Source organism: Pipistrellus kuhlii, unplaced genomic scaffold (genome assembly GCF_014108245.1).
Source record: "Pipistrellus kuhlii isolate mPipKuh1 unplaced genomic scaffold, mPipKuh1.p scaffold_m20_p_58, whole genome shotgun sequence".
In the NCBI taxonomy this organism is placed as follows: domain Eukaryota; kingdom Metazoa; phylum Chordata; class Mammalia; order Chiroptera; family Vespertilionidae; genus Pipistrellus; species Pipistrellus kuhlii.
In genome coordinates this window covers 1,127,327-1,151,587 of record NW_023425560.1, presented here as the reverse complement: position 1 = coordinate 1,151,587, position 24,261 = coordinate 1,127,327, and the positions used below count along the sequence as shown (strand labels likewise).

Below are 24,261 nucleotides of genomic sequence, written 5' to 3'. Positions count from 1 at the left end.
ATCAGTGCATTTCTCAACAGAAACTATGCAGGCCAAATGGGAGTGGCAAGAAATATTCAAAGTGATGATTAGCGAGAACCTACAACCAAGATTACTCTACCCAGCAAAGTTATTCAGAATTGAAGGGCAGATAAAGAGCTTCACAGATAAGAAAAAACTAAAGGAGTTCATCACCACCAAATTACAATAGTATTATATATAATGCTTAAACGTATTCTTTAAAAAGAGGAAAAAGAAGAAAAAAGATAAAAATTATGAACAATAAATACATATCTATCAACAACTGAATCTAAAAGTCAAATGAATTAAAAATCTGAGGAACAGAATAAACTGATGAATATAATAGAATCAGGGGCATAGAATGGGAGGGGATTGATAATTCTCAGGGGGAAAGGGGTGTCTGTGTTGGGAGTATGGGAAGAGACTGGACAAAAACCATACTCCTATGGATGAGGATGGGGCAGGGGGGAGGTAAGGGCAGAGGGTGGGGTGGAAACTGGGTGGAGGGGAGCTGGGTGGGGGGAAAAATGAGAAACAATTGTAATAGTCTGAATAATAAAGATTTATTAAATTTAAAAAAAAGAAAAGAAAAATATCCTCGGGTAAGGATTAAACACACACACACACACACACACACAAACACACATGTGCCAGTTTTAACCCTTTCCTTCCAAACACGAAGGGCTGGCAATGCCCCTGGTTCCAGGTGAGGCTGGCAGATGTGCACAGGTAGGCCTGTCTTCTCTCCCCGGTCCCTCCTGAACGTGCTGAGCGTGACCACAAGAGCAGAGCCACACGGAAAGCATGGAGCCTCCCATGGGGAACACAGGTGCCCTCACGGGTCAGACGTGAAGTTACCTGGAAGAGAGAGCTGCTGGGGCTGGAGTTAAAGGAACATCGGCTGAGACCCCAGAGATAAGCTGGGCTCCCACAATCCTCTATGCCGGGAGCTGCCAGAGGTATCGGTGGTGGCAGACCCCTCTTCACGTTCTGCCGTCTCCAGGGAGACCTCACGCACTGCCAGTCTGTGACTCCTGGATGCCACCTACAGCTATCGCCTGAGTCCGACCTACAGCCCAGACTTCTCTGAGCCCTAAAAACACACCTTCTCTCCCACTGTGAGCACCCCTCTGAATGGACCAGACCTGGAAGTCACCTTAGTTCCCCCTCCCTCCTTCCACACAGAACTCAACTGGATTCCGCTTCCTGAATTTTCTCATCGTTCATGTCCTCACCCCCCCCCCCACCAGCTGCCGTCTCCTGCCCGCACAATGGTGGGTGCCCCATATGGCCTCCCTGTCCCCTCCTGACCTCTCAATCTCATTCTTCACACTGAAATCTGAGAGACAGACGCCTGGGAAACGTGAATCTGATGGCATCCTTCCTCCCTAAAACCCTGACGCCAACTTTCTGCCTCTAAGACGACAAAAGCCCTCAGCGGCCTCCCAGCGGCCTCCTGTGCCCTCCCAGTGGGCCTTGGCAGGAGGGAGAGGCACTCAGGGAGGAGCGAGGGCCGGGGAGGGAGAGTGCCGCGGCTGCTTGAGAGGCAGGCAGGCAGGTCCCAAGAAGTGAAACAGCTGGTTTCACAGAGGCGCCAGCTCCGTGGTGACAGAGCAGTCACTCCCGTGAGTGGTGCTGAGCCACTGGCTCTCCGGGGGAAATGGAACTGGTCCCTCTCACCCCCACACAGACTAACTGCACTGGGTCCAGCACCCAATGGGAGGGAGGCGGCGTGCACTTCACAGCGTGGGGTCCGGCAGTGGTTCCTATCCACAACACCAAGCGCACGCGGCAGCAGCAATCAGACCAGCGGGGCTTCTTCAGCACAGACTGTGTTCCCCAACGGGCATCGCAGGAGAAAGAGAGACCAGCCCGAAGTGGGGGGAAGTATGTGCCATCAGGGATCTGATGTGGCACGCTCACGTCTCCATCTCAGCATGAAAAGACAGCCCCATTTAGCCATGGGAAAGGGAGTCGTTGAATCCTTTCCAAGGGTTGATTTCTCAAAGTGAAAGGGAGGGAAGAGGAGAGAGAGAGAAAAGCATCAACGTGAGAGAAACACATCCACCCACTGCCTTCCGCATACACCTTAAAAGGGAGGCGGGATGGGACGTGAACACACACAGGCAGTGCCCTTGACAGAGAACCGAAGCCACACCCCTCCGAGCTCAGGCCAATGCTCCAACCACTGAGCAACAATGGCCAGAACTAAAAAGGGGCCAAGAATTTTAACAGACATTTCTCCAAGCAAACATAAAAATGGCCAATAGGCACAGGAAAAGATGCTCGGCATCGTTAGTCCTGGGAAATACAGAGCAAAACGCAATGGGAGGCCACTTCACAGCGGCCGGCTGCGCGCACACAGAGGGAGGAGAAGCCTGGGAAGGGTGGGAAGAAACCGGCTTCCCTGCACTGCCGGAGGGACGTAAGAGGGCAGCACTTTGGATAACAGTTTGGCACTTCCTCAAAAAGTCACACTCAGAATTCCCTACTACCCAGCAGTTCTAATTCTGGGCACACACACACAGACAGTGAGCCAGGCACTCAAACCAACGTCTACACAGCCACCAACGTTCCCTGAAGGCGTGAAACGGCCCATGTCCACCAACAGATGAGCGACCAAATCCAGATTCCCATGGAATTTTACTTTAAAATGGTTAAAATGGCAATCTTTATGTATTCTTCACCACAATAAAAAAAACTTGTAAGCAAATGTTCGTAGCAATATTATTCATCACTAGAGGCCCGGTGCACCAAGTTCACATATGGTAGGGCCCCTAGGCCTGGCTTGTGATCAGGGTCGATCAGGTTCCCCACCTCCCCACCTCCTCCTTCCCTCACTCCCTCAGCACCCCGCCACTGCCACTGGTTGCCCGCCATTTCCCATGCCACCCCTGGTGGTCAGCATACGTCATAGCCAGCAATCGAACTCCCGGTCTCCCGGTCGAACTCCTGAGTGGACACTTTGCATATTAGCCTTTTATACAATGAGTGGCCAAATTATTATGATCTCTGAGGCCCGGTGCACGAGGGGACATGGGCGGTTGGCCGGCCTGCCTGCTGGTCAAACTCCTGGTCGAGGGGACAATTTGCATATTAACCTTTTATTATATAGGATAGTGGCCAGATTATTATGCGTTCAGAGTTCATAATAATCTGGCCACTCAGACATAAAAATAAAAACAATCCAATCTATTAACTGATATATAGATACGGTAAATAAAATGCAATATATCCTCGCAACAGACAACTTGCCAACAAAAGTGGATTGAGTACTGATTCATGCTATAGCATGAATGGCCTTGAAAATGTGTTAAGTGAAAGAAACCAATCATAAAAGACCACCAAGTACATGGTTTCCATTTACATGAAGTGTCCAGAAAAGGCAAATCCAGAGAGCAGATGAGTGGCTGCCTAGGACTGAGGAGGGGGAGGGAGTGGGGAGTGGCCCCAATGGGCACGGGGCTTCTTTCTGAGGTGACTGTGGTAATGGCTGCACAATGCTGTGACTATAGAAAAAGCCACTGAACTGTACACTTTACGGAGGTAAACTGTATGGCATGTTAACCACGTCTCAATAAACTGCTATTGTACACACATAATGAGGCTGAAACAACTGGGTAGGTTTTTTGGGGGGGAACTACCTTCTTTAGACTGTCTGAAATTATTTAAAATTTTAAAATATTTTTATTTATTTCAGAGAGGAAGGGATAGAAACATCAATGATGAGATAGAATTATTGCTTAGCTGCCTCCTGCACACCCTCTTCTGAGATCGAGCCCGAAAACCGGGCATGTGCCCTCGGATGGAATCAAACCTGGGACCCTTCAGTCCACAGGCCGATGCTCTATCCACTGAGCCACAGCAGCTAGGGCTGAAATTATTTTTGATAGTTAAAATATCTAAACTTTCTTAAAAAGGAACTGTAATAGTATTAAAGAAAAGATGGATTGATTTTTTTTTTTAATTAATCTTTGGTGTCTTCCCTAAGCACAAGACTAAGTACAAAAACTAAAACGATTGATATATTTGTCTACATAAAAAATTAAAACCTCTGCCAAAACCGGTTTGGCTCAGCGGTAGAGCATCGGTCTGCGGACTGAAAGGTCCCAGGTTCGATTCCAGTCAGGGGCATGTACGTTGGTTGCGGGCACATCCGCGGTGGGGGGTGTGCAGGAGGCAGTTGGTCGATGTTTCTCTCTCATTGATGTTTCTAGCTCTCTCTCTTCCTCTCTGTAAAAAAAATCAATAAAATATATATATTTTAAAAGAATTAAAATCTCTGTATGGGAAAATATACTGTATGCCAAAAAAAGCAGACATATACAATATATTCACATTTGAATATCAAAAGATAAGTTCCTTTCATACATAAAGAGCTTTTACAAATGAGTTAGAAAAAGCAAAAAAAATTTTAAGCTTCATGAAAATGTTCAACCCCATGCATAAATTTTCAAATTATAGTTTATCTTTATTAAAAATATTGAAAACAATACCATTATTTTAATATGTTAACAAAGTCACAGGCAAAGGAACCTTGTAACATATTGTTGGCAGGAAAGTAAAGGGATACAACCTCTTTGGAGATTAACTTGGCAACATCAAAATTTTGAATGCAGCCCTAGCTGGTTTGGCTCAGTGGATAGAGCGTCAGCCTGTGGACTGAAAGGTCTTGGATTCGATTCCGGTCAAGGGCATGTACCCTCGTTGCAGGCACATCCACAATGGGGGGAGTGTGCAGGAGGCAGCTGATCAATGTTTCTCTCTCATCGATGTTTCTAATTCTCTATCCCTCTCCCTTCCTCTCTGAAAAAAAAAATCAATAAAATATATTTTTAAAAAATTTTTGAATGCATGTATCCTTTGAACTGAAACACGCATCTTTTAAAAAATACGATGATGCCTGCCCTGGACAGGGCTCCCCACCTGACTTCCTGTGCGCACATCAGGACCCATAGCTAACACACTCCTCGCAGCCGCAGAGTACCTGTAAGTACCTTCCATCTGCCTTTCCTGAAGTTACCCTCAGTCATTCTTGTCCACGTGCAGAGAGAACTGTGTGTGGAGACTGAGAAACAGTTAACAGTGTCCCTTCTACAGCCATATACTTTATAACATATACTTTATAACCTACAGGCTTTTCCTCTGGAAGAACCAAGGACTATAAGAAGAATGTACATCGTTTTTGAAACAAGAAAGGAACTCAAGAAAGAACACCTAACGAGTGATACAATGCTCCGTTTACTCACCAATGCACTGTCTCAGCTGGTTGCACTCGCTAACAGGGGGCAGCTTCAGCATCTCCCTCCATTTTTTACTACGACCACTTTTTTTGCCATATGCTCCTAAATTTGGGGGGAAAAGAGGCATTTTTTAATGGTCAGAAATGTCTAATTATAACAATTACTTTCACTAACAGCATTTACAATAAGCCAGATACTTTCCTAGAAGGTTTGCCAGTCTGTGCTCACTAAATCCTCCCATCAACCCTATGAGATATACTGTTGCTATGCTCTTGTCATAATCCTAATTTTATGGGTGAGAAAACTAACGCAAAGACATGTGAGATAATTTGCCTGGCCGGTGTAGCTCAGTGATTGAGCAAGTCTTGTTCACTTCCTGGTCAGGGCACAGGCCTGGCTGTGGACACCTTCCTCAGGGAGGGATGTGCAGGAGACAGCCAATCAGTGATCCTCTCTCATCACTGATGTTTTTGTTTTGTTCTGTTTGTTAATCCTGATGGTCCATGGACCAACACTCTACCCACTTAGCCAAACCGGCTAGGGCTCATCATTGATGCTTCTATCTTTCTCTCCCTCTCCCTTCCTCTCTGAAATCAATGAAAACATTTTAAAAAAATATATTTTATTGATTTTTTACAGAGAGGAAGAGAGAAGGATACAGAGTTAGAAACATCGATAAGAGAGAATCATCGATCAGTTGCTTCTTGCACACCCCCTACTGGGGATGTGCCCACAATCAAGGTACATGCCCTTGACTGGCATCGAACCCAAGACCCTTCAGTCCGCAGGCTGATGCTCTCTCTATCCACTGAGCCAAACCGGTTTCAGCATCAATGAAAACATTTTTTAAATAATAATTTGCCTAAAGTAGTTATAGCTAATAAACAGAGAAGATGGGGTTTGAACCCAAGTGATGACACTACAAATGGGGCCATGCTGCACTAAGGGGGTTATACTTGTCACCTTTTTCTTGAATTTAACAAAATAACAAACCACCCCCTTCCTCTCCAATTGCTTACTAAGTACCAATTAAATGGCTAGCACTGAGAGGGATACAAAATAAAGATACAAACTATGCCCTGCCCTTACATAGATTACAATTTAATCTACGAGTCCTTGACTACACTGTGTTAAGAACCCCCAATTCCCAATTCCCATTTCCCAAAGGGCAGAGTGTCACCAGGCTGGAAGGAAGCTACAAGAAGAGGATTAAAGTAAACTGGAACCTGAAGAATAGAAACAACTGAAATAGGGAAAAAGCACGAAATGCCCACTACATAGAAGGTTGGAATTGAAAGCACACTGCAATGTGCCCGAATGAAAACCAAAGCTGTTCATTTCTACAACAAAATGCATTAAGTAGCTCCAGTCGTGGGAACAAATTAAGTGCAATGAAGGAAACAAAAATGTTGGCTAAACTATACTAATAAAAGGGTAATATGCTAATTAGACAGAGAGGAAGAGAGAGGGATAGAGAGTTAGAAACATCGATGAGAGAGAATCATCGATCAGTAGCCTCTTGCACACCCCCTACTGGGGATGTGCCCACAACCAAGGTACATGCCCTTGACATCTTCCAGGTATCCATCTTCCTTCTGGATAAAGCCACGGTGGCGGAGGCTCAGGCAGAGGTGGTTAGGGGTGATCATGCCAGCAGGGGACCAGTTAGGGGACAACCAGGCTAGCAGGGGAACAGTTAGGGTGTGGCCAGTTGGGCAGGGAACCGGTTAGGAGATGATCAAGCCAGCAAGTAGAGGCAGTTAGGGGCGATCAGGCAGACAGGTATAGTGGTTAGGGGTGATGAAGCAGGCAGACAGGCAGGTGAGCAATTAGGAGCCAGGAGTCCTGGATTATGACAGGGGATGGGGCCTAAACCATCAGTTGGACATCCCCCAATGGGACCTGGATTGAAGAGGGTGCAGGTCAGGCTAAGGGACCACCTTCCCACCCACCCCCCCGCAATCCTATGCATAAATTTCATGCACCAGGCCTCCAGTGTATGTGTGTGTGTGTGTATATATATCAATATATCAATATATCAATATATCTATATCTATATCTATATATATATATATATATATGATATATATATATATATATATATATATATGATATATATACACACACACACACACAGACATACTAGAGGCCCAGTGCACGGATTCATTCACCAGTGGGGCCCCTCCGCCTGCCCTGAAGGGATCAGGCCGAAACTGGCTCTCAGACATCCCCTGAGGGGTCCCAATTGAAAGAGGGCACAATCCAGGCCAAGAGATGCCACCAGTGCACAATCAGGGGCCAGGGAGGGACCACAGGAGTGCTCCAGGGCATATCCAGCCTCTCTCTTCCAGTCCCGATCAGCCAGACCTAAGCAACAAGCTAACCTACCAGTCGGAGCATCTGCCCCCTGATGGTCAGTGCACGCCATAGCAACTGGTCAAACAAGCGGTCAGACAGTATATTAGACTTTCATTGTATAGGATACATATGCATATACGCATACCTCTGGACTCAAAGGGTTTAGAAGCTACTTCTAGCAACTTCCTGCAACCAAAAATTCTGGGTTGGAAGCCTCAGATGCTAAACAAACTACCTGAGTCAAAAGGGTACTTCAACGTCAAAGACAAAATCTGATTAAGTGTGCCTACCCTACACGCCCACCTCTGCATTTATGCTGCCAATTCACCAAGAGATAAAATGGAGCTGAAGTCTCCTGATAAGCACATGACCATTTAAGATGTTAAGCAATTAAAGGTCATAAATTGTGTAACAAATGTATTACACACACAAAATCCTAACTTTTTTTAAAGAATGACTTTTATCTGTTATTTTATTAACAGCATGATTATTTCATACTTCCTTAGAGTGTGCCTGGCATACTGGAACACAACTTCTTCCATGCAACATCACTTGCCAACATGAATATTTCCCCCAGTCATCGTCAATACGGGGGGAAGGGGCGGGGCAAAAGTAGGTTTGCGTTGCTTGCATGTAAAGTAACAAACAATTGATAATCGCACAGGAATAAACTGTTTCACCTGCACTGTAAACCTACTTCTGCCCCACCTGTCTCGGGTTTCGGGCGTACAGCACGGTGGTTAGACAGTCCCATCACCTGAGCCCCTGGACAGCCTAGCACCAGGTCCCTGAAAGGAGAAACGACTCCTAGGTCCGGTTTGGAACCAAAGCGAGAGACCGACTTCATTCTCAGTGAATCTAGAAAGTGGCTGGACTCGCTTCCATCGAACAGCCCTGCGATTACCAGGAGAAGCCCGCGCTCTCACGCCCCCAGGACGCGCAGAGCCGCGAGCAGCCACCGGGCCCAGGCGGCACTCCCCGGGAAACGCGCCCCCGCAGCGCCCCGGGCCTCCCGCGTCCAAACCTCCGCGGGGAGCGCTACCTGCCTCCGCGGCTCCCACAGCCCAGCAGCATCCCCTCCGTCTCGGTCCCCACGCACACGTGGCGCCCGCGGCAGAGCCCACGCCGGGCGCTCGGAGTGAGGCAGCCTCAGCCGCCGCCCCAGAGCCCGCACGGCGCCCGCAGCCCGAGCAGCGCGGCCTCCGCGTGACCGCCCCCGCCCCGCCTCCCTGGGACCCCGCCTTCCCACTCGCTCCTGGGGCTCCGAGAATCCCGGTCCCACGTTCGGGGCTGGGCACTCCGAGGCCGGCAGCCACTCGGTGGGGTCTCCACGAGCGGGGGGGCTTCCCGAGGGAAGGACCCGAAGCCCCAAACAGCCGCCGGCGCCTCTGGGCGCTACCACTCCCCCGCGGGCCCGGGAGCGCCCTGGCGACCCCGGCCGGAGCCGCTCCGCTCCGGGGGCGGGGCCGCGGCGGCACCCAGGCCGGCACCGCGGGAAGGTGGGCCTGGAGGCGGCCCCCGGCCCGCCCGCCGGGCACCCACCGAGGCGCGCCTTGAGCAGCAGCGAGTTCGCCACCAGGTTCTCCAACTCCATGAGCCGCAGCCCGTGACGCCTCGGCCGCATCCGCCGCTTCCGCCGCCGGGCTGTGCGGGCTCGAGGACGCCGGGCCGGGGCCTTCGCGCGGTGCCCGCCGGCCCGCACCCGCCCGCCGGGCCCCGCACTCGGCCGGGAAAGGCTGCTCTGCCGTAACGGCCACGACCACGGCCACCACCAGTGCCGCCGCCCCCGGGCCCGCTGGCCGCGACGACGCTGCCGCTGCGAATGATGCCGCCGCCGGCCCAGGGCACCGGCGGGGACGGGGCGCGGGGCGAGGGCAGGCCGGCCTTCGGGCTTCTCCGCGGTCACCACCGCCGCGCCGCCGCCCGCGCCCTCGGCCCCATCACCCGCGCTCGGCGCGCGTAGCTCTCCTCAGGGCCACGGGTCTCCGAGGAGCCCGACCCCAGGGAAGGCTTCCCGCAGGCCGCCGCCCCCGGCGGCGACGGCTACTGCCGCCGCCGCCGCCGCCTCCTCGCAGCGCGGCCGGCTCTCCGCTAACGGCTCCCGGAGGGTGGAGCTCCAGCGCCCCCTCGCCCCCACCTGAGGCGGCTGCGGCGCCCCGCGGGGAACTACGGCTCCCAGAAGTCCCCGCGCAGAGCGGAAGCGGAGCGCCGGGAGAGCGTGGCCTCCTGGGAGTTGTAGTCCGCCTACTGGCGAGTAGTCTGAGCCCGAGGTGTCTCTCAGTGCTCGGCTCAGTTATCGCGACACCAGGGCGGGGGCGGCTCCCCGTCCCGGCACGTGTCTCCGGAAGGGGTCCGCACTCCGCCCGCTGCGCTAGGCCGTGGCTCGCTCCTCCGGTCTCGCAGGCCGTGCGGAGTCGAGCGCCTAGGGGTGCGGCGAGAGTTGGCCATGGGGAAGGCCAGGGCGACCGGGGCGCGCCCCAAGGCCCCCGGAGCCCCGGCGGGCGCGCGGGGCGGCCGGGCCAGGCCCAACCCCAACCCGTTCGAAGTGAAAGTCAACAGGCAGAAGTTCCAGGTTCTGGGCAGGAAGACGCGCCACGACGTGGGGCAGCCCGGGGTGTCGCGCGCGCGGGCCATCCAGAAGGTAAGGGCGGTGCCACCCCCTCGGGTGGCCGTTTCCTGCCAGGGACCCCTCACTCCCCGCCCGGCCGCGGGACCCTGCTCGGGGACCACCACGCTCCCCAGCGCGGCTTTCCCTGCTCTCCCCGGAGAGGCAGACTCGGGGGCCGGCCTGCCCGTGCTGGAGCCACTCTGGCTTGCCCGTGGTATGCTATTTCTCTGTGCCTCGGTTTCCTCGTCTGTAAAATGGAGATCATAGCAATACCTACACCCTGGGTAGCTGGGAAGGTTCAGTGTGTGCATTGACGTCCTGGGGACAGCGCAGGCACAGCTGGACGGCGTCCGTGTGCTTGTCCTCCACCAGGTGGACCGCGTGCCTCTTCGTGCCTCTGCGTGTGCGTGGGCTGGCGTGACCTTTCCCTGGGAACTGCCCCTCCCTGGAGACCCAGCACCGTGTGACCCCTTTTCCATGCCACTCTGCTGCTGGCATCTGCGCAGACTGTGGCTCTCCTGGCTTAGGGACCGCGGCCTTGTCCTCACAGGCCAGGGCCTCCCACAGGATGCGCAGTGGGTGCTTGATGCTCCCTCTCCCTGGAAGCACACCGCTTGTGCCGTGCCAGGGAGGGGACAGGCCTTCCGGAGTGCACGGCCCGGGGCGCCCTGTGGTTTCTGGGGCCGCTGGCCTGTAGAGCAGTAGTCTGGCCGCTGAGGAAGACACATCAGCAGGCTGGCGGAAAAGGCCCAGGAGGACAAGTGAGTTTCCTCACCTGTACAGCGGCCAGGGGCGGGGCTTGCACCCAGTTCCCTGTCTGTGAAGCCTTGATGCTCCACTTACATGCACTTACATGAAGTCTGTCCTGGCTGCTGGGAGGTCAGATGAATGAAGACAGCCTTGGCCTCCAGGGGCACACGGTCTGTCTTCTGTCCCCGTGTGCGGCCAGTGGGTCTCCTATCGGAATCTGGTGTGGGAACAGCAGACAAGACTTCCCACGGGGTCCCGGTCCCCAGGGCTCACCCTGCAGGCGTTGGGGGCCGGAGCCTGTGGGCTCCGACACAAACAAGTTTGTGTTTGCTTGCGCCTCCGTTTCCTTATTTCTGAGGTGGGACCCTGACAGCCTCGGGGCGGCTGTGAGGGCAGGTGGATGTGCACCGGGCACAGCGGGGTCCTTAAATGCCAGCTCTCTGACCGTCTCAGCTCGCCGCCCGCAGGCGCCTTCACCATCTGGACCCGGCCTGTTGTCCTTGTTTTGCCTTTTGCAACTTAGGTTGTCCAAAAAGACCTGTTTTATCCCCCAAATCTCCCAGAGGTGCCCAAGCCACCACTCTGACCTTTCCCAGCCCCCCTTTCCCCCCCAGATTCCAGGAGGTGCTCACACCGCCAGCCCCTGGCAGGTCCTCCCTCTGCCGGGGACAGGTGGCCTGGAGGGCACTTCGCTGCTTCTTCCGAATCCCCCAGGGCTTGGCCCACAAGACAAACTTAGGTATTAGAAGGAGCCAGAACCTGTGCTTGGGGGCTCGCCATGGCTGCCCATGTGGGGGAACGTCCCGGAGCATGTCTGGCAGGGCGCAGGCTGTCCAGTTGGGTTAAATGCAGAGGGGCAGTGGCCGGCGAGGCAGGCTTGTGTGACGGTCCCTGGGAGTGAATGGGCTGTCCCGACAAGGAGTCCTGTAGCTGGGACCCAGCACAGACACAGTGCTTACCACTCACAGCCTCCCCTGCATGGCCGGCTGCTTCTAGGGCTTGGCAGCCTGAGTCAGGACCACCCTGGCTCCTCTCGCAGGTGGGGCCGGGCAGGGCCTGGCTGCCTCAGCCCCGGCTGGCAGTGGAGCTGATGGGACCTGGTGCCCACACTCCAGGCTGTGCGTCCTAGGCCTCGTGCCCGCGTCAGTGCGTGGCCACAGAAGTGCTGCAGGTGTTGGGTTGAGGTTACAGGTAAACCGGCAGGCAGGCAGGCAGGCAGGCAGAGTACGGACATGCAAGTAACAGGATTGACTTCGTACAAATACTGTAAACGTGTGTCTGTAACAAGCGAGGAGGAAATGTGCTGCCACGGTCTGTGCCTTCCTGTCGGCTGCTGGTTGGGAATTTCCCTTCCGCTCAGCTGGGGCCTCTGCTCCTCCAGCTTCTGAGCCTGACTGACCTCCGAGTGCTCGGCTCCGCTGCTCCTTAAGCCTCAGGGTCCCCTTGGTCCGAGGAGGCCACGGCCTCCCTTGGGCAGCAGCCCGTTTCCAGCCGGCAGACTGTGGCCTCAAAGACAGAATGGCCGGCGCAGGGTCACCTTCCGGGCAGGAGAGCGGCCGGTGTCCCCTGGGGAGCGTTCCCCTCGGGGCGCGGCGCCCAGCAGCGTGCTCTCTGTTCCAGCGCACCCAGACGCTGCTGAAGGAGTACAAGGAGAGGGACAAGGCCAACGTGTTCGTCGACAAGCGCTTCGGAGAGTACAACAGCAGCCTCAGCGCCGAGGAGAAGATGCTGCGGAGGTTCGCCCTGGAGCAGCAGGTGCAGAGGCGGCGGGGGGTCTCCTGTGGGCACTTGCCCGCTGGTGCAGAGGGTGGGTCCGGAGTCCTGGGCCCAGGCTGGCGAGGCCGGAGGGGAAGGGCCGGCCGCAGGCATCGCTGGTGGATCCGTACGGCAGCCAGCGGCTCGGCGGGGCTGTGTCCTCGAGTTCTCACTGAAGTGCTGGCTCCAGCTCGGGTGGGTGGACAGCGAGTGGCCGGTGGGTCCTTCCCAGTGGGCAAGGCCTGTGGGACGTGCCTGGCCCGTTGACTGGCTGGCCCGGGGTCTGCATGAATTGAACGCTGCTCCGATGACACAGAAGGTCTGAAAGCCGCCAAGGCTGCCCTGTCGGTCACACAGCAGCAGGGAGTGACGGGGTCCCCTGTTCAGTGGATTGGGGTTTAGGAAACTTCCCTCTCCTGTCAGCGGCACCATGAAAAGAGGAACATCTACAACCTAAACGAAGACGAGGAGCTGACGCACTACGGCCAGTCTCTGGCAGACATCGAGAAGCTGAACGACATTGTCGACAGTGACAGCGACCCTGAGGAGCGAGGAACGCTGTCCGGTGAGGGCACGGCAGGGACAGTGTTTGCTCACCCCGGTCTGGCCGCCTGGCGAGGGCTGGGTTCCAGTGTCACTGATCATAAAGCTCTGAGAAACCCCACACATGACAGAGTCTCATGTGTGAGCTCCAGAACCTTCAGAAGGTGCCTGGCAGTGCAGGTGGCAGTAGACAAGACAGCTTCTGTGGCTAAGAAAGCACCAGCACCCTGACTTTGTTATTCATCCTTCCCTGAGGGTATTTTCCACTGATTTTCAGAGAGTGGAAGGGAGGGGGGCAGAGAGAAACATCGATGTGAGAGAAACACGGATTGGCTGCCTCCCCCATGAACCCCAACCGGGGCCAGGGATCGAGCCTGCAACCCAGGTACGTGCCCTTGACTGGAATCGAACCCGGTACCCTTCAGTCCCAGGGCTGACGCTCTGTCCAGAGCACACAGCCAGGGCAGCACCTTCCTTATTGAACATCAGCCTCCTTCACTGTAGCCGGGCGCTCAGAGGGCCAGCGTGAGCCTGGGTGTGACTCTGAGGCGCCGGGCGGGCTCACCCTCTGCTTCTGTTCTGTGCAGCCGAGCTGACGGCGGCCCATTTCGGGGGCGGAGAGCAGCCCCACAAGAGGACCGCCCAGCAGCTGGGCCCGGAGGCGGAGAGGCCCAGGTCCCGCAAAGAGCTGATTGAGGAGCTCATCGCCAAGTCCAAGCAGGAGAAGGTGCCCAGCCTGGGAGGCTCCGTCGCCGCTGGGCTCGGGGTTTCCCGCGGGCTCGCTGGCCCCTGCTCGTCGGCCGCAGGGGGCTCACTGCGGGGGTTGGGGGGGCTTTGTTGGCGGGCTGGTTCCAGTGCTGGGGCCTGTGGCAGGCTTTGCAGACACCACGGCGTTTGCCAACAGCAAGAAGCTCACGGCGGCAAACCGTGCTTATCGCCGTGGCCCTTGTCCTGCCAGCCCGTGGGTGCGGCTCAGTGCCGAGGGCCGGCAGGAGCCGCAGTAATGCTGTGCCTCTGCTCTTCCAGCGGGAGAGGCAGGCCCAGCGGGAAGACGCCCTGGAGCTCACAGAGAAGCTGGATCGCGACTGGAGGGAGATCCAGGGCCTCCTGGCCCGCCGGCCGCCCCAGGCCCAGAGCAGAGCCCAGGAGAAACCCCAGGTGGGCAGGCGGGGCACGCCCAGCAACGGCTTGAACATGCTCTTTCTCCGCAGAAAAGGGGGTGCAGGTGTCAGGGTCCCGTTTCTGCTGAAGTTTGTCAGGTGACCTGATATTCCACGTCAGGGTGGAAATTGACTAAAAATTACTCCAATACTTATTTAAAGTGAATTAATTTAATCTAAGTTGTTGATTAAGCCGCATGTCTGCCCTAGCTGGTTTGTCCTCAGTGGTTAGAGCATCCGCCTGCGGACTAAAAGGTCCCAGGTTCGATTCCTGGTCAAGGGCACATGCCCAGGTTGCAGACTCAATCCCCAGTAGGGGGCGTGCAGGAGGCAGCCGATAAATGATTCTCTCCCATCACTGATGTTTCTATCTCCCTCTCCCTCTCTCTCTGAAATCAATATAAATATTTTTTTTAAAGGCCGCCTGTGTTTATGGGGCTGGTTTCTGTGAAACAGCCAGGCTTCTGCCCAGTCGCCAGGCAGTCGGCCTCTGAGCCACCTTGCTGCTCTTCCCTCAGCTGAGCTCCGGGGGGCTCAGTTCTGCGGCAGCAGGGGCAGGAGCAGAGTCCTGTGGGACGGGGCACGTCCTGGGAGCTGAGCACAGCTTCCTCTCAGGGCGGCCTCAGCCTCGACGGGTGCTGGGAGTGGCCGGCACTGGCACCGGCTCTTCGGAAAGGGAGACAACGGTGCACTTCCTCTCCACAGCCTGACGCCTATGACAGGGCAGTGCGAGAGCTGGGCTTCGAGATGAAGGCGCAGCCATCGGAGAGGATGAAGACGGAAGAGGAGCTGGCCAAGGAGGAGCAGGAGCGGCTCCGGCGCCTGGAGGTGCGGGCGCAGGGGGCGGGGCGGGGCCTGGGCCCGGCCGTGGGCGTGGCCTGTGGGAGGCTGCCGTGGCCTTCCCGCCTCACTCTGGAACCCGTGGACCTTTTGTCTCGTTGAAATTTGTGTATTTTACTACAAATACCTTTTTTTAGTAAATCTTTCCTCTGGTTATGAAAGTAAGAAGTTCAGATAACACCCCTGCTTGCCCCCATCAGCCCCACACGTGACCTCTCTCCAGCGCAGGCGGAGCGGGTGCGGAGGATGCTGGGGACGGGCGAGGACCAGGACAGCAAGGCGCCCGCGCACATGTCTGCGGACGACTTAAGCGACGGGTTCGTGCTGGACAAGGATGACCGGCGTCTGCTCTCCTACCAGGTCGGGCGCTGCCTCCCCTCAGCCTGCAGGCGCGTGGCGTCTCACATCCTGTGTCCGCTCGGGCGGGGTCCCTGCGGCTCTGCGCTGCGCGTCCACGCGGGCCAGGCGCCGCAGCCGGGCAGACCCTCTCTCCATCTCCTCTTGCTTCTACTCGGTTGCTAACAAGTGCTCTGATGGCTGCCCGGGTCCTCACGCCTGGGGTTCCGTGTCCTGTTCCCAGGACGGAAAGATGAACGTCCAGGAAGAGCAAAGCGGAGAAGCCAGTGACGGTGGGAACTCGGAGGAGGAGGAGGAGGAGGAGGAGGAGGAGGCAGAGGACAGCGGCGGCTCCGACAGCCACTCGGACCTGGAATGCGGAGAGGAGAGCGCGGAGGAGAGTGAGCAGCCAGAGCAGGCGCCGCGGCAGCCGCCCGGGGGCAGGGAAGCTCGGGACGCTGCCCGGACAGAGCTGCCCTACACGTTCGCAGGTGCGTCCTGTCGGTTCCCAGGTCTCGGGGCCAAGTCCAGCCTGGCGATCCTTCCGCCTCGCTGAGGCTGCAGTGGGGTGGGAGCGGGCGAACGTGCTCTCTGGCTCGGCCGTGGCCGGCGGGCGAGCGTGGCCTCCTGCCTCGCGGGCGTTGCTGGGGCCTGGCCCAGGCCTGGCTCCCTGGGGCCTGTCATGTGGCCACAGACAGGATGCGGCAGACACACCGTCTGGAGAAGCGTCTTGGTGCCGTTAAGTGTCAGCCTGTGTGGTGGGCAGGCGGCTGAGGAGAGCAGGGCGGGCCTGGGACCAGGGCACCTGGGAGGGGCCCGAGCCCCATCAGACAGGCCAGTGTCCCTCCAGCACACACAGGAGCCCGCTCTGGTCAGCAGTCCTGCCTTGTGCTGTGGCTGCAGGTCATTTCCAGGGGCGTGGGCTCGCCGTGAGGCTGGCTCCATGGCAGTGGCTCTGACAGGTAGGAGCCGCAGCTACGCTCACGTGGCCCTTCCACCCTCTTTTGGCTGGGCTCACGGCGCCGGGTATGGAGGAGACTCCTCACGGAGCCTGTTCTCGGCCCGGCTGCCTCCCCCCTCCCCGGACACGGGGTGCGACGGTACAGCCTGCAGTGAAGGGCGTGTTTCCATGGAGAAGGCACGTTGTCTCGCACAGCGAGAAGCAGTGCCACTATGTGGTTCGGGTCTGCGTCTGGCCGTTCTCCTGCTGGACGGTGAGGGCCAGTGTGTGTTGGGCAGCTCCCGAGTCCTCCGAGGACCTCAGGGCCTTGCTGACGGGGAGGTCCGTGGAGGAGCAGCTGCTGGTGGTGGAGAGGATCCAGAAGTGCCACCACCCCAGCCTTGCCGCAGGGAACAAGGCAAAGTTAGAGGTAACGCTGGCGACGGGGCGGCGGGGTCAGTGCTGGGCGCGCCGGGCCGTCCCTGGGCTGCGTCACCGGGTGCGCCCGGCCCTGTGGCTGCTGCCGGGTTGGGGCGGGGCTGGAGCCCGCGGCGGGCCTGAAGGAGGCCCCACCGGGGCCCTCCTGTCCCGAGAGATGGCCTCCTGTGAGCAGCCCGGCCAGCCCCTCGGGGAAGTCGGTGACACGCCGCCTCCCTCTGAGGAAGGTGCGGGGTGCTTGCTGCCCTCCCGCCAGCCAGAGGGGCAGTGCTGTCTGCCCCGGGTCCGTCCAGCATCAGCACTCAGCTGCTCCCCTCCCCGCCCCCAGAAACTGTTCGGCTTCCTCCTGGAGTACGTCGGAGAACTGGCTGCAGAGGACCCCCCAGACCTCAGAGTGATTGACAGGCTGGTTGTGTGAGTAGAACGGTGTGGGTGGGCTGACCAGCTTGGTCCTGGTTAGAGCCGTAGTACATGGGGGTCACAGGTCAACCACTGGGAAACAGGACACGGTCCATGACGGGCCCCTGCTCGAGCCCCAGAGCCGGGCGTGTCCGCAGCGCGGAGCGACAGGGAGGTCTGTTCCCGGCTCTGAATGGCTGACTCGCTTTGGTTCTCCGTGACCCATCACTCTGCTGGGGTGGTGGTGTCTGGAGCACGTGGTACGAGCAGGCCTGTGCCTCATGGAACCGGCAGGCTCCTGTGACCTGGGGCTCTGGTTAGAAGGATGTCCCTCTTGTCCACCTGGCCCTGCGGTGGCTGGGGCAGGCGTGGGGTCTCCCACGTGGGAGGTCAGTGAGAGCGTGGTCAGCGGCCTCTGCCATGTCAGGTCAGGTGAGGAGTCCCAGTTTGTGGGGAAGCCCCAGAGCCGGTCAGCCAGGCGGGCACGTTGGACGTGCTCCCCCTGCAAACAGCGTGGTCAGAGGGCAGTTACGGAGCTGATCACAGGAGGCGCGTGGCTCCGCCCACAGCCAGGCCGCCGTCGGAGGGATGGGTCCCCTGCCTCTGGCTCCAGCCCCCGCCCGCCGTGACGCACCGACGGGGCCCGGGAGGAGGGCCGCCTTCCCGCCGGAGCCTGCACCGACCCGTGTTTCTGACCAACAGGCCGCTGTACAACCTCTGCCAGATGTTTCCTGAAGCTGCGAGCGAGGCCGTGCGGTTTGTGCTCCGAGACGCCATGCACGAGATGGAAGGGGCGGTCGAGGCCAAGGGCCGGGCCGCGTTCCCGGGGCTGGACGTGGTAAGCAGGCTCGTCCCCCAGGCCGGGCCTGCGGCTCCAGGGGCCCCGTCTGTCCAGCTCCCACAGCCACCAGCCCCCGGGGCTCAGCGGCCGTCCCCTCGGGTGGCCTGGACGGTCCGGCCGGTGACGGTGACCTGACACGTGTTCGTCAGAGAGTGCGTGTGAACGGGCACGTTCGGTCTTCACGGCACAGGCTTAAGGCAGGAAGGAACGGCTTTCAGGGAGACCACGCCGAGGGCTGGCGTCGCTCCGTGTCTGTGCCACTCGGGACACGACAGTTTGGGAAGCTGTGGCGGCTGTCAGTGGTAGTGAGTCTCACTCAGTTACTCCGTTCTCTGGACTCTGTGCTGGAAGGGCTGAGCCACAGGCAGCAGAAACTTAAACCCAGAACGTGTGGCTCATCATTGGTGGCTCTCACAGGCTCCCCAGGAGGGTCTGAGCTTGTGTCCGTGGCGCTGCTGGTGACTTCGTTCTGTGAGCCTCACCCAGTTTCCATTCCTCACGGCCGCCCTGGTAATTCCTGGAGCCCTGGCCAGGGAGACCCCATCTGCCTCCTCGGAGCCTCTTTCTAGCCGGAGTATTGGGGGCCAATAGCAGGCCTAGCAGGCTGCCTGGTCTTCCGCCCGCCCCTTCATGTGAGCTGCGGGCCTGGCCTCCTGTCGGGAAGGGGTGCCCATGGCGGGTGCCGGAGCTGTGCCTGCCCCGTGGCCCCTGAGAGGCCCCGCTTGTCGCCTAAGACAAAACGTGCTTCTTGGGAGCGTGCAGGAGGCAGCTTCCTGCGTGGAGACGGTACTGGCTCCCCCCTCCCTGGGACTCAGCTACCAGGGGTGCCCACCCGGCGCCCCACCTGCTCGGACACATTTGCGCCCTGCGCCTGTCAGTCACCAATGCTGATGCCAGGGCAGACCGGGAGCTGCCAGGAAACACTGCCGAGAGGGCGGGCCGTGGTCAGAGCCTTGTGTCCTGACGAGCTGAGGGCTGGGACTCAGCTGGGGACGGCGGAGCCCAGGAGAGCGTTTAGGGAACGGCCTGCCGCCCCCCCGCCCAGCCGCCCTCGGTCTCCTCGGCTGCCGGGGGCCGCTGCCGGTCCTCGAGGTGGACTCGGCTTGTGGTCCCCCGGGTGTGTGAGGCTGGCCCAGGAAGGCTGCTTCCCTCCGGGCGGGCGCCGAGAGCCTGGGGCTGCTTCCCTGAGCCTTGGGGCCTAAAGGGCTGTGGGTGCGGGCAGCGTGACCTCTGCCCAGCCGTGGGCTCAATGCCCAAGACGGCCGGCCGGGACAGGGCAGCCTCCTCGTGGGCCCCTCCCGCCGCCACCTTCCAGAGGAGCCCGGGAGCGGGGGACAGCCGCCGTGGGGGCCCAGGGGCAACTCTGCTCTGACCGGGCGGGGTCAGACGTTCTGCCCCTGCTCCGTGTATGGGCGGGACTCGAAACGGCCTCCTCAGGGCTGGAGGCCGGACCTGAAACGTCCTCGATCGTTACTCTTTGTGGGTCCCCTTTCCTTGCAGCTCGTTTATTTGAAAATTGCTGGGCTGCTGTTCCCAACCTCTGACCTCTGGCACCCCGTGGTGACGCCTGCGCTGGTGTGCCTGAGCCAGCTGCTCACCAAGGTACGTCCTGCCAGAGCCGGGCGAGGGTCCAGGGGCGCGCAGCCCGGCGGGGCGGCAGCTCACCCGAAAGGGCCCAGGGGGAGGTGTTGGCGCCGCGGTCAGTGGGGGGACCCAGAAAACCCCCTTTCCAGGTCTGACAGGGGTCCTGGGCCCCTTTGGCTTCACATGTCCAAACTTCCTTTTTCCGGGCCGGGTCTGGGCCGGGCACGCAGGCGGGCTCGCCCTCAGCTGGGGAGCAGGTGGTTGGCGTCCGGACCACGTCCAGACCCTCGCTGGGCTGTCCCTCTGCAGTGCCCCGTGCTGTCCCTCGCGGACGTGGTGAAGGGCCTGTTCGTGTGCTGCGTGTTCCTGGACTACGTGTCCCTGTCGCAGAGGTTCATCCCCGAGCTGGTCAACTTCCTCCTGGGCGTCCTGTACGTGGCAGCTCCCAACCAGCCGGGCCCAGGTGCGCTGCGGCTCGGGCAGGCGTTGTGCTGGGATTAAAGCTGAAAGGATTCATCCTCCGGCGATGCGGGACATGGAAGAGCGGGCGGAAGAGACACCTGAGCCGCCCGCCCATCGCCAGAGGGGCACCCTCTGCTGGGCATGGGGTGGGGGTGGCGGAGAGTGAGCCCTGACCCTCAGGCACTGTCCTGTCCCCTTGAATCCAGGCTGCACGCTGGTGCCCCCTTTCAGGCCTCGGGGGAAGCACTCGGAGCTGCTCGTGGTGTCTGACGAGGGGGACGCGGCCACGTGGCAGACGGGGAGCCTGTCCCTCCGCTGGGCGAGCGCCCGGTGCACCCAGACCGAGGCAGAGGCCAACCACACCAGGTACGTGCGGTCTGGCGCCACCCAGGGCCCACACCTCAGGTGCCCACTGCATCTCCGTGGTGCCAGGATCTTGTGTGGAGAAGCTGTTAGGTCTAACCATTGACCTTACAAAGCACAGGGCACAGGGTTTGCAAAAACCAGCTCGTTTATCCCCTAACGATTGCCGTGCGGGAGCAGCAGGGAGAAAACTAACCTCCGGGCCTGCGCTGTCTGCGCAGTGGCCCAGGCGGGGGCCCAGGCTGGTTCCCACCACAGCCAAGGGACCAGCGCCCCGCAGCCGCGGGGGCCACCAGCAGGCAGGAGGCGGTGCCTCAGGGCTGGGCTTAGTACGTTTCCCTGGGGGAGGCCGCGCACTTTCCTCAGCCTGCGGCCACCTGTCCGTCCGAGACCTGACGGCACTGCTCCCGCAAAGCCTCCCGCGGCATTGCTGTCGGGATGTGCTGCTCGGCCGGCGGGCAGTGCTCCACCTACCGGGCCGCTCCGGGCCACCGCCTCCCGGCCTGCGCTCCCCGCGCTGCGGCCCGCGGGGCTCAGTGTTGAGTATTGGCCGGTGCCTGTCGCCCGCAGGCTGTCCTGCCTGGCCGTGTGCCTGGCCCTGGTGAGGCGCTGTGTGCGCCTGTACGGCACGCTGCCCGCCTTCCACGACCTCATGCGGCCGCTCCGAGCCCTCCTGGCGCAGCACCTGGCCGGCGGCCACCACCCCCGCGAGCTGCAGGTGAGGCTCCCGGGGCGCGGTCCCGCTCAGCCCTCCCGGACGGGCCTGTCAGCGGCACTTTGGTCCTTGGCTGCACCCCGCAAGTCAAGGGCACTCACCGTGCTTGTGAATGAGGAGCTGAGTCAGTGCTGGGGACCCCGAGAAAGAGCTGCTGCTGCCCAAGGCTGACTGGGGTGTAAGCCGAGAACTGTCCCATCACCTCCCCACTGCCCACCGGGCCAGCCGCCGCCTCGGGGACTGCGTTCTGCAGCACGGCCGCCCCAGCATGTGCTGTGGCGTCTGCCCCAGGCGGTGGCCCGAGAGCACACCTGTCCCCCTGCGGGAGGCTGAGGTGGCTCATCCCTTAGTTGAAGCGCGCCCTGGCTCTGCCCTGCGGATTGGGGGGGGGCTCGGGGGCACTGCGCTTGTACCTGCGCGTGGTCCTCAGGGACCTCCAGGCGGCCAGGGCTGTGCCTGCGGAGCAGGAAGCCTGCCTTCCAGGACCACTGCATGGGGGAGGCAGGAACGCACAGCAGCAGGCTGGCTTCTGAGAGCCCGTTGGAGCTCGGTCAGCTCCTGGAAGGCCAGGACGCAGGTGCTCCTGTTGGAATGAACGTGGCCTCAGATCACAAAGCCCGGTCCTGCTGCGTACTCTCTGGGAAAGAAGAACCGTCCTTGGCTCAGGGCTGGCAGCACAGGCTGCCTGGCAGAGCCCCGCCCCCACCAGCAAGGTGCCGCTTCCATCAGGGCCTCCCGCCTGTGAGCGCAGGTGGAGCCTTCTCCTGCCAAGGGCATGTGGCCATCATTCCCGGGCCACACAACATCAGCTCAGAACCACCTACTCTGTCAGATGCTTCATAGCTCACCCTGGTGCCTCGGCAGGGCCAGGCCAGGCGATTTCTGTGTCTCGTATGATTCCTCACCCCATTCCTCAGCGGAGGAGGGCAGGCCTGGGCGGGGTGGGCAGGTCCCTCCCTCCGCCTCTGAGGCTGCACAGCCTCCCAGAGGAACTGGAGAGGCACCTGGGCCGGCAGCACGTTTCCTGGCAGGAGCTGTGTCGGAGCGCCCTGGCCGACATAAAGGCCCAGGAGAGGCGCTACCAGCCCCTGGTCTGCGAGAGGAGCAAGCCTGTGCCCCTGAAGCTGTTCACCCCCCGGCTGGTCAAAGTGTGAGTGCAGCCCCTCCACAAGGCCCTCCGTGGAGTGCCAAAATGGCACCCTACCCCCAGGGGTCAGGTGTGGGTGCAGCCCCCCAACACGGTACCTGCCCCTAACAGCACCCAGCCCAAGGGGTCAGTCAGGTGTGGGTGCGGGCCCACCAGCAGTCCTGGGCCTGACTCCGGCTCTGCTCTAGGCTGGAGTTTGGGAGGAAGCAGGGCAGCACGAAGGAGGAGCAGGAGCGGAAGAGGCTGATCCACAAGCACCGGCGGGAGTTCAAGGGCGCGGTGCGGGAGATCCGCAAGGACAACCAGTTCCTGGCCCGGACGCAGCTCTCGGAGATCATGGAACGGTGAGGCCGCCCCGGGGCCGTGGGCGGGGAGCCGCGGCTGCCTCCCTGCGCCCTGTCCTCCAGGGCTAACCCGGGCCTCTCCTCTCAGGGACGCCGAGAGGAAGCGCAGGGTGAAGCAGCTTTTCAACAGCCTGGCCGAGCAGGAGGGCGAGTGGAAGGCTCTGAAGAGGAAAAAGTTCAAAAAATAAATGGTTGTGTCCTGTCCCTCCTGGACTTCTGTTCCCGTTCCAGCGTCTCCTGAACGCGCGCTGAGAGCACATGCTGTGAACTAAATGGGTCCATCGAGTTCAGACCAGCCTGTCGGTCACAGTCTGGGCTGAGGGGGACTGGCGGGACTGGCGGTCATTTTTATCTGGCTGTCGTTTTTGCCTTTGTGAATAGAATGCAGTGTTGTTTCACATTATAAACTATATTTACAAAGTAAGCAAGTCTTCGAACAGTCCAGAAATCAGAGAAGGAAGAAATCACCCACGACCCAGCCCCACGACCGGCAGTCCCGAGGTTAGTCTGCCTGGCGCTGAGCGCTGGGACGCGCACTGACCCCCGGAGCTGAAGGTTAGGGAGGCAGTGACCTGTCCCGGGGGAAGGTCAGAGGCTACAAAAGGGAGCAGGGCTCAGCCGGGAGCTCGGCCAAAGACACCTCGGCGGACGTGCAGTCTGGGGAAAGAGCTAGTGGGTTTCCATCTGTTACAGGTGGAACGGCTGTACATGAGGCGTAAGTGAAACGGCTATTTTCCTGATTTGGCTATCCTATATAATAAAGGATAATATGCAAACTAACTGAACGATGGGACAGCCAGTGGCTGTGGTGCACTGGCCACCAGGCAATGCGCCAAGGACGTCCACTCGGACTTCCGGGGGGGGGGGGGGGGCAGGCCCAGGTGGGGGACCCGCCCCAGTGCACCAGGGTTAGAATAAAGGGGGTGTGGTTGATGGCACGGTGGGCTGCAGCACCTGTTGGCCTGGAAGAACTTCAGGTCCTAGAATCCCCTCCCACTTGTTTACGGTTGGGGTTGGCCACACGTGGGCGTGCCAGGCGCGTGTCCAGAGCTGCTCCGGCTGCCCTGGCTGCCCCGGGCCGGGTGCCTGCGCCCCGCCGCCCCCTGGGGCCCGTGGGCATCACTGGTCGCTGCGGCCTGACCTCCGTCCCTTCGTCCTCACCTGCCGGGGCTTCAGACTCAGCACCCGATGCAGAAGGAACGGTCCCGCCGAGCCCGTGTGGTCACACCCACGTGTGGTCACACCCACGGGCCGTGCACACGCGCCGCGATGTCCGCCCAAGCCCGGCGCTGCCCGCGGTGACGGCTCGTCCCAGGCCCCGAAGCGGGACGCCCCACGGCCCCGCCGGCGGAGGACCCGCAGCCCAGGCCCTCGGGAGGGCGGGTCGCCCCTCGGGCAGAGGGAGGGGCGGATGGACCAGCCCCGCCAGCCGTCA

General features: G+C 59.4%; 2 protein-coding genes and 1 long non-coding RNA gene across 4 annotated transcripts in view; 1 reads left to right on the top strand and 2 right to left on the bottom strand.

Moving 5' to 3' along the window:
- GRK4 (G protein-coupled receptor kinase 4) overlaps window positions 1–9,738 on the bottom strand; it is a 36,912-nt gene extending 27,174 nt beyond the window's left edge. Inside the window, exons 1-2 of the mRNA XM_036417195.2 lie at window positions 9,144–9,738; window positions 5,250–5,345 (exon numbers count right to left, since the gene is read on the bottom strand). Coding sequence (XP_036273088.1) covers window positions 5,250–5,345; window positions 9,144–9,225 — 178 coding nt within the window. The 5' untranslated portion in view covers window positions 9,226–9,738. The remainder of the gene's footprint in view (window positions 1–5,249; window positions 5,346–9,143) is intronic.
- A 155-nt stretch (window positions 9,739–9,893) lies between these two features.
- Window positions 9,894–23,030, top strand: NOP14 (NOP14 nucleolar protein). Of its 2 annotated transcripts, XM_036417184.2 has the most exons (18): window positions 9,894–10,242; window positions 12,580–12,714; window positions 13,138–13,279; window positions 13,845–13,984; window positions 14,284–14,415; window positions 15,123–15,245; window positions 15,486–15,617; window positions 15,838–16,084; window positions 16,833–16,963; window positions 17,300–17,385; window positions 18,073–18,208; window positions 19,712–19,813; window positions 20,105–20,258; window positions 20,464–20,623; window positions 21,191–21,338; window positions 22,367–22,485; window positions 22,671–22,826; window positions 22,915–23,030. In XM_036417184.2, the coding sequence occupies exons 1-18, from the start codon at window positions 10,048–10,050 to the stop codon at window positions 23,012–23,014; spliced, it is 2,538 nt and encodes an 845-aa protein (XP_036273077.1). In that variant the 5' UTR covers window positions 9,894–10,047; the 3' UTR covers window positions 23,015–23,030. The 2 variants fall into 2 exon arrangements, with proteins under 2 accessions (XP_036273077.1, XP_045429957.1); XM_045574001.1 differs by lacking the exons at window positions 22,671–22,826; window positions 22,915–23,030 and adding an exon at window positions 22,546–22,621 and having other exon boundaries at window positions 22,367–22,514.
- Window positions 22,909–24,239, bottom strand: LOC123651471. Its single transcript, XR_006740212.1, has 2 exons — window positions 23,988–24,239; window positions 22,909–22,987 (listed from the first exon to the last, which is right to left on the bottom strand). It is a non-coding gene; the product is annotated as an uncharacterized LOC123651471 (long non-coding RNA).
- Between the last annotated feature and the right edge of the window lie 22 nt (window positions 24,240–24,261).

Coding starts and splice junctions, on each gene's coding strand:
- NOP14 (XM_036417184.2), top strand. CDS start 10,048: ATGGGGAAGGCCAGGGCGACCGGGGCGCGCCCCAAGGCCCCCGGAGCC. Junction 20,259..20,463: donor TCCCAACCAGCCGGGCCCAG/GTGCGCTGCGGC, acceptor CCTTGAATCCAG/GCTGCACGCTGGTGCCCCCT. Junction 22,486..22,670: donor ACCCCCCGGCTGGTCAAAGT/GTGAGTGCAGCC, acceptor GCTCTGCTCTAG/GCTGGAGTTTGGGAGGAAGC.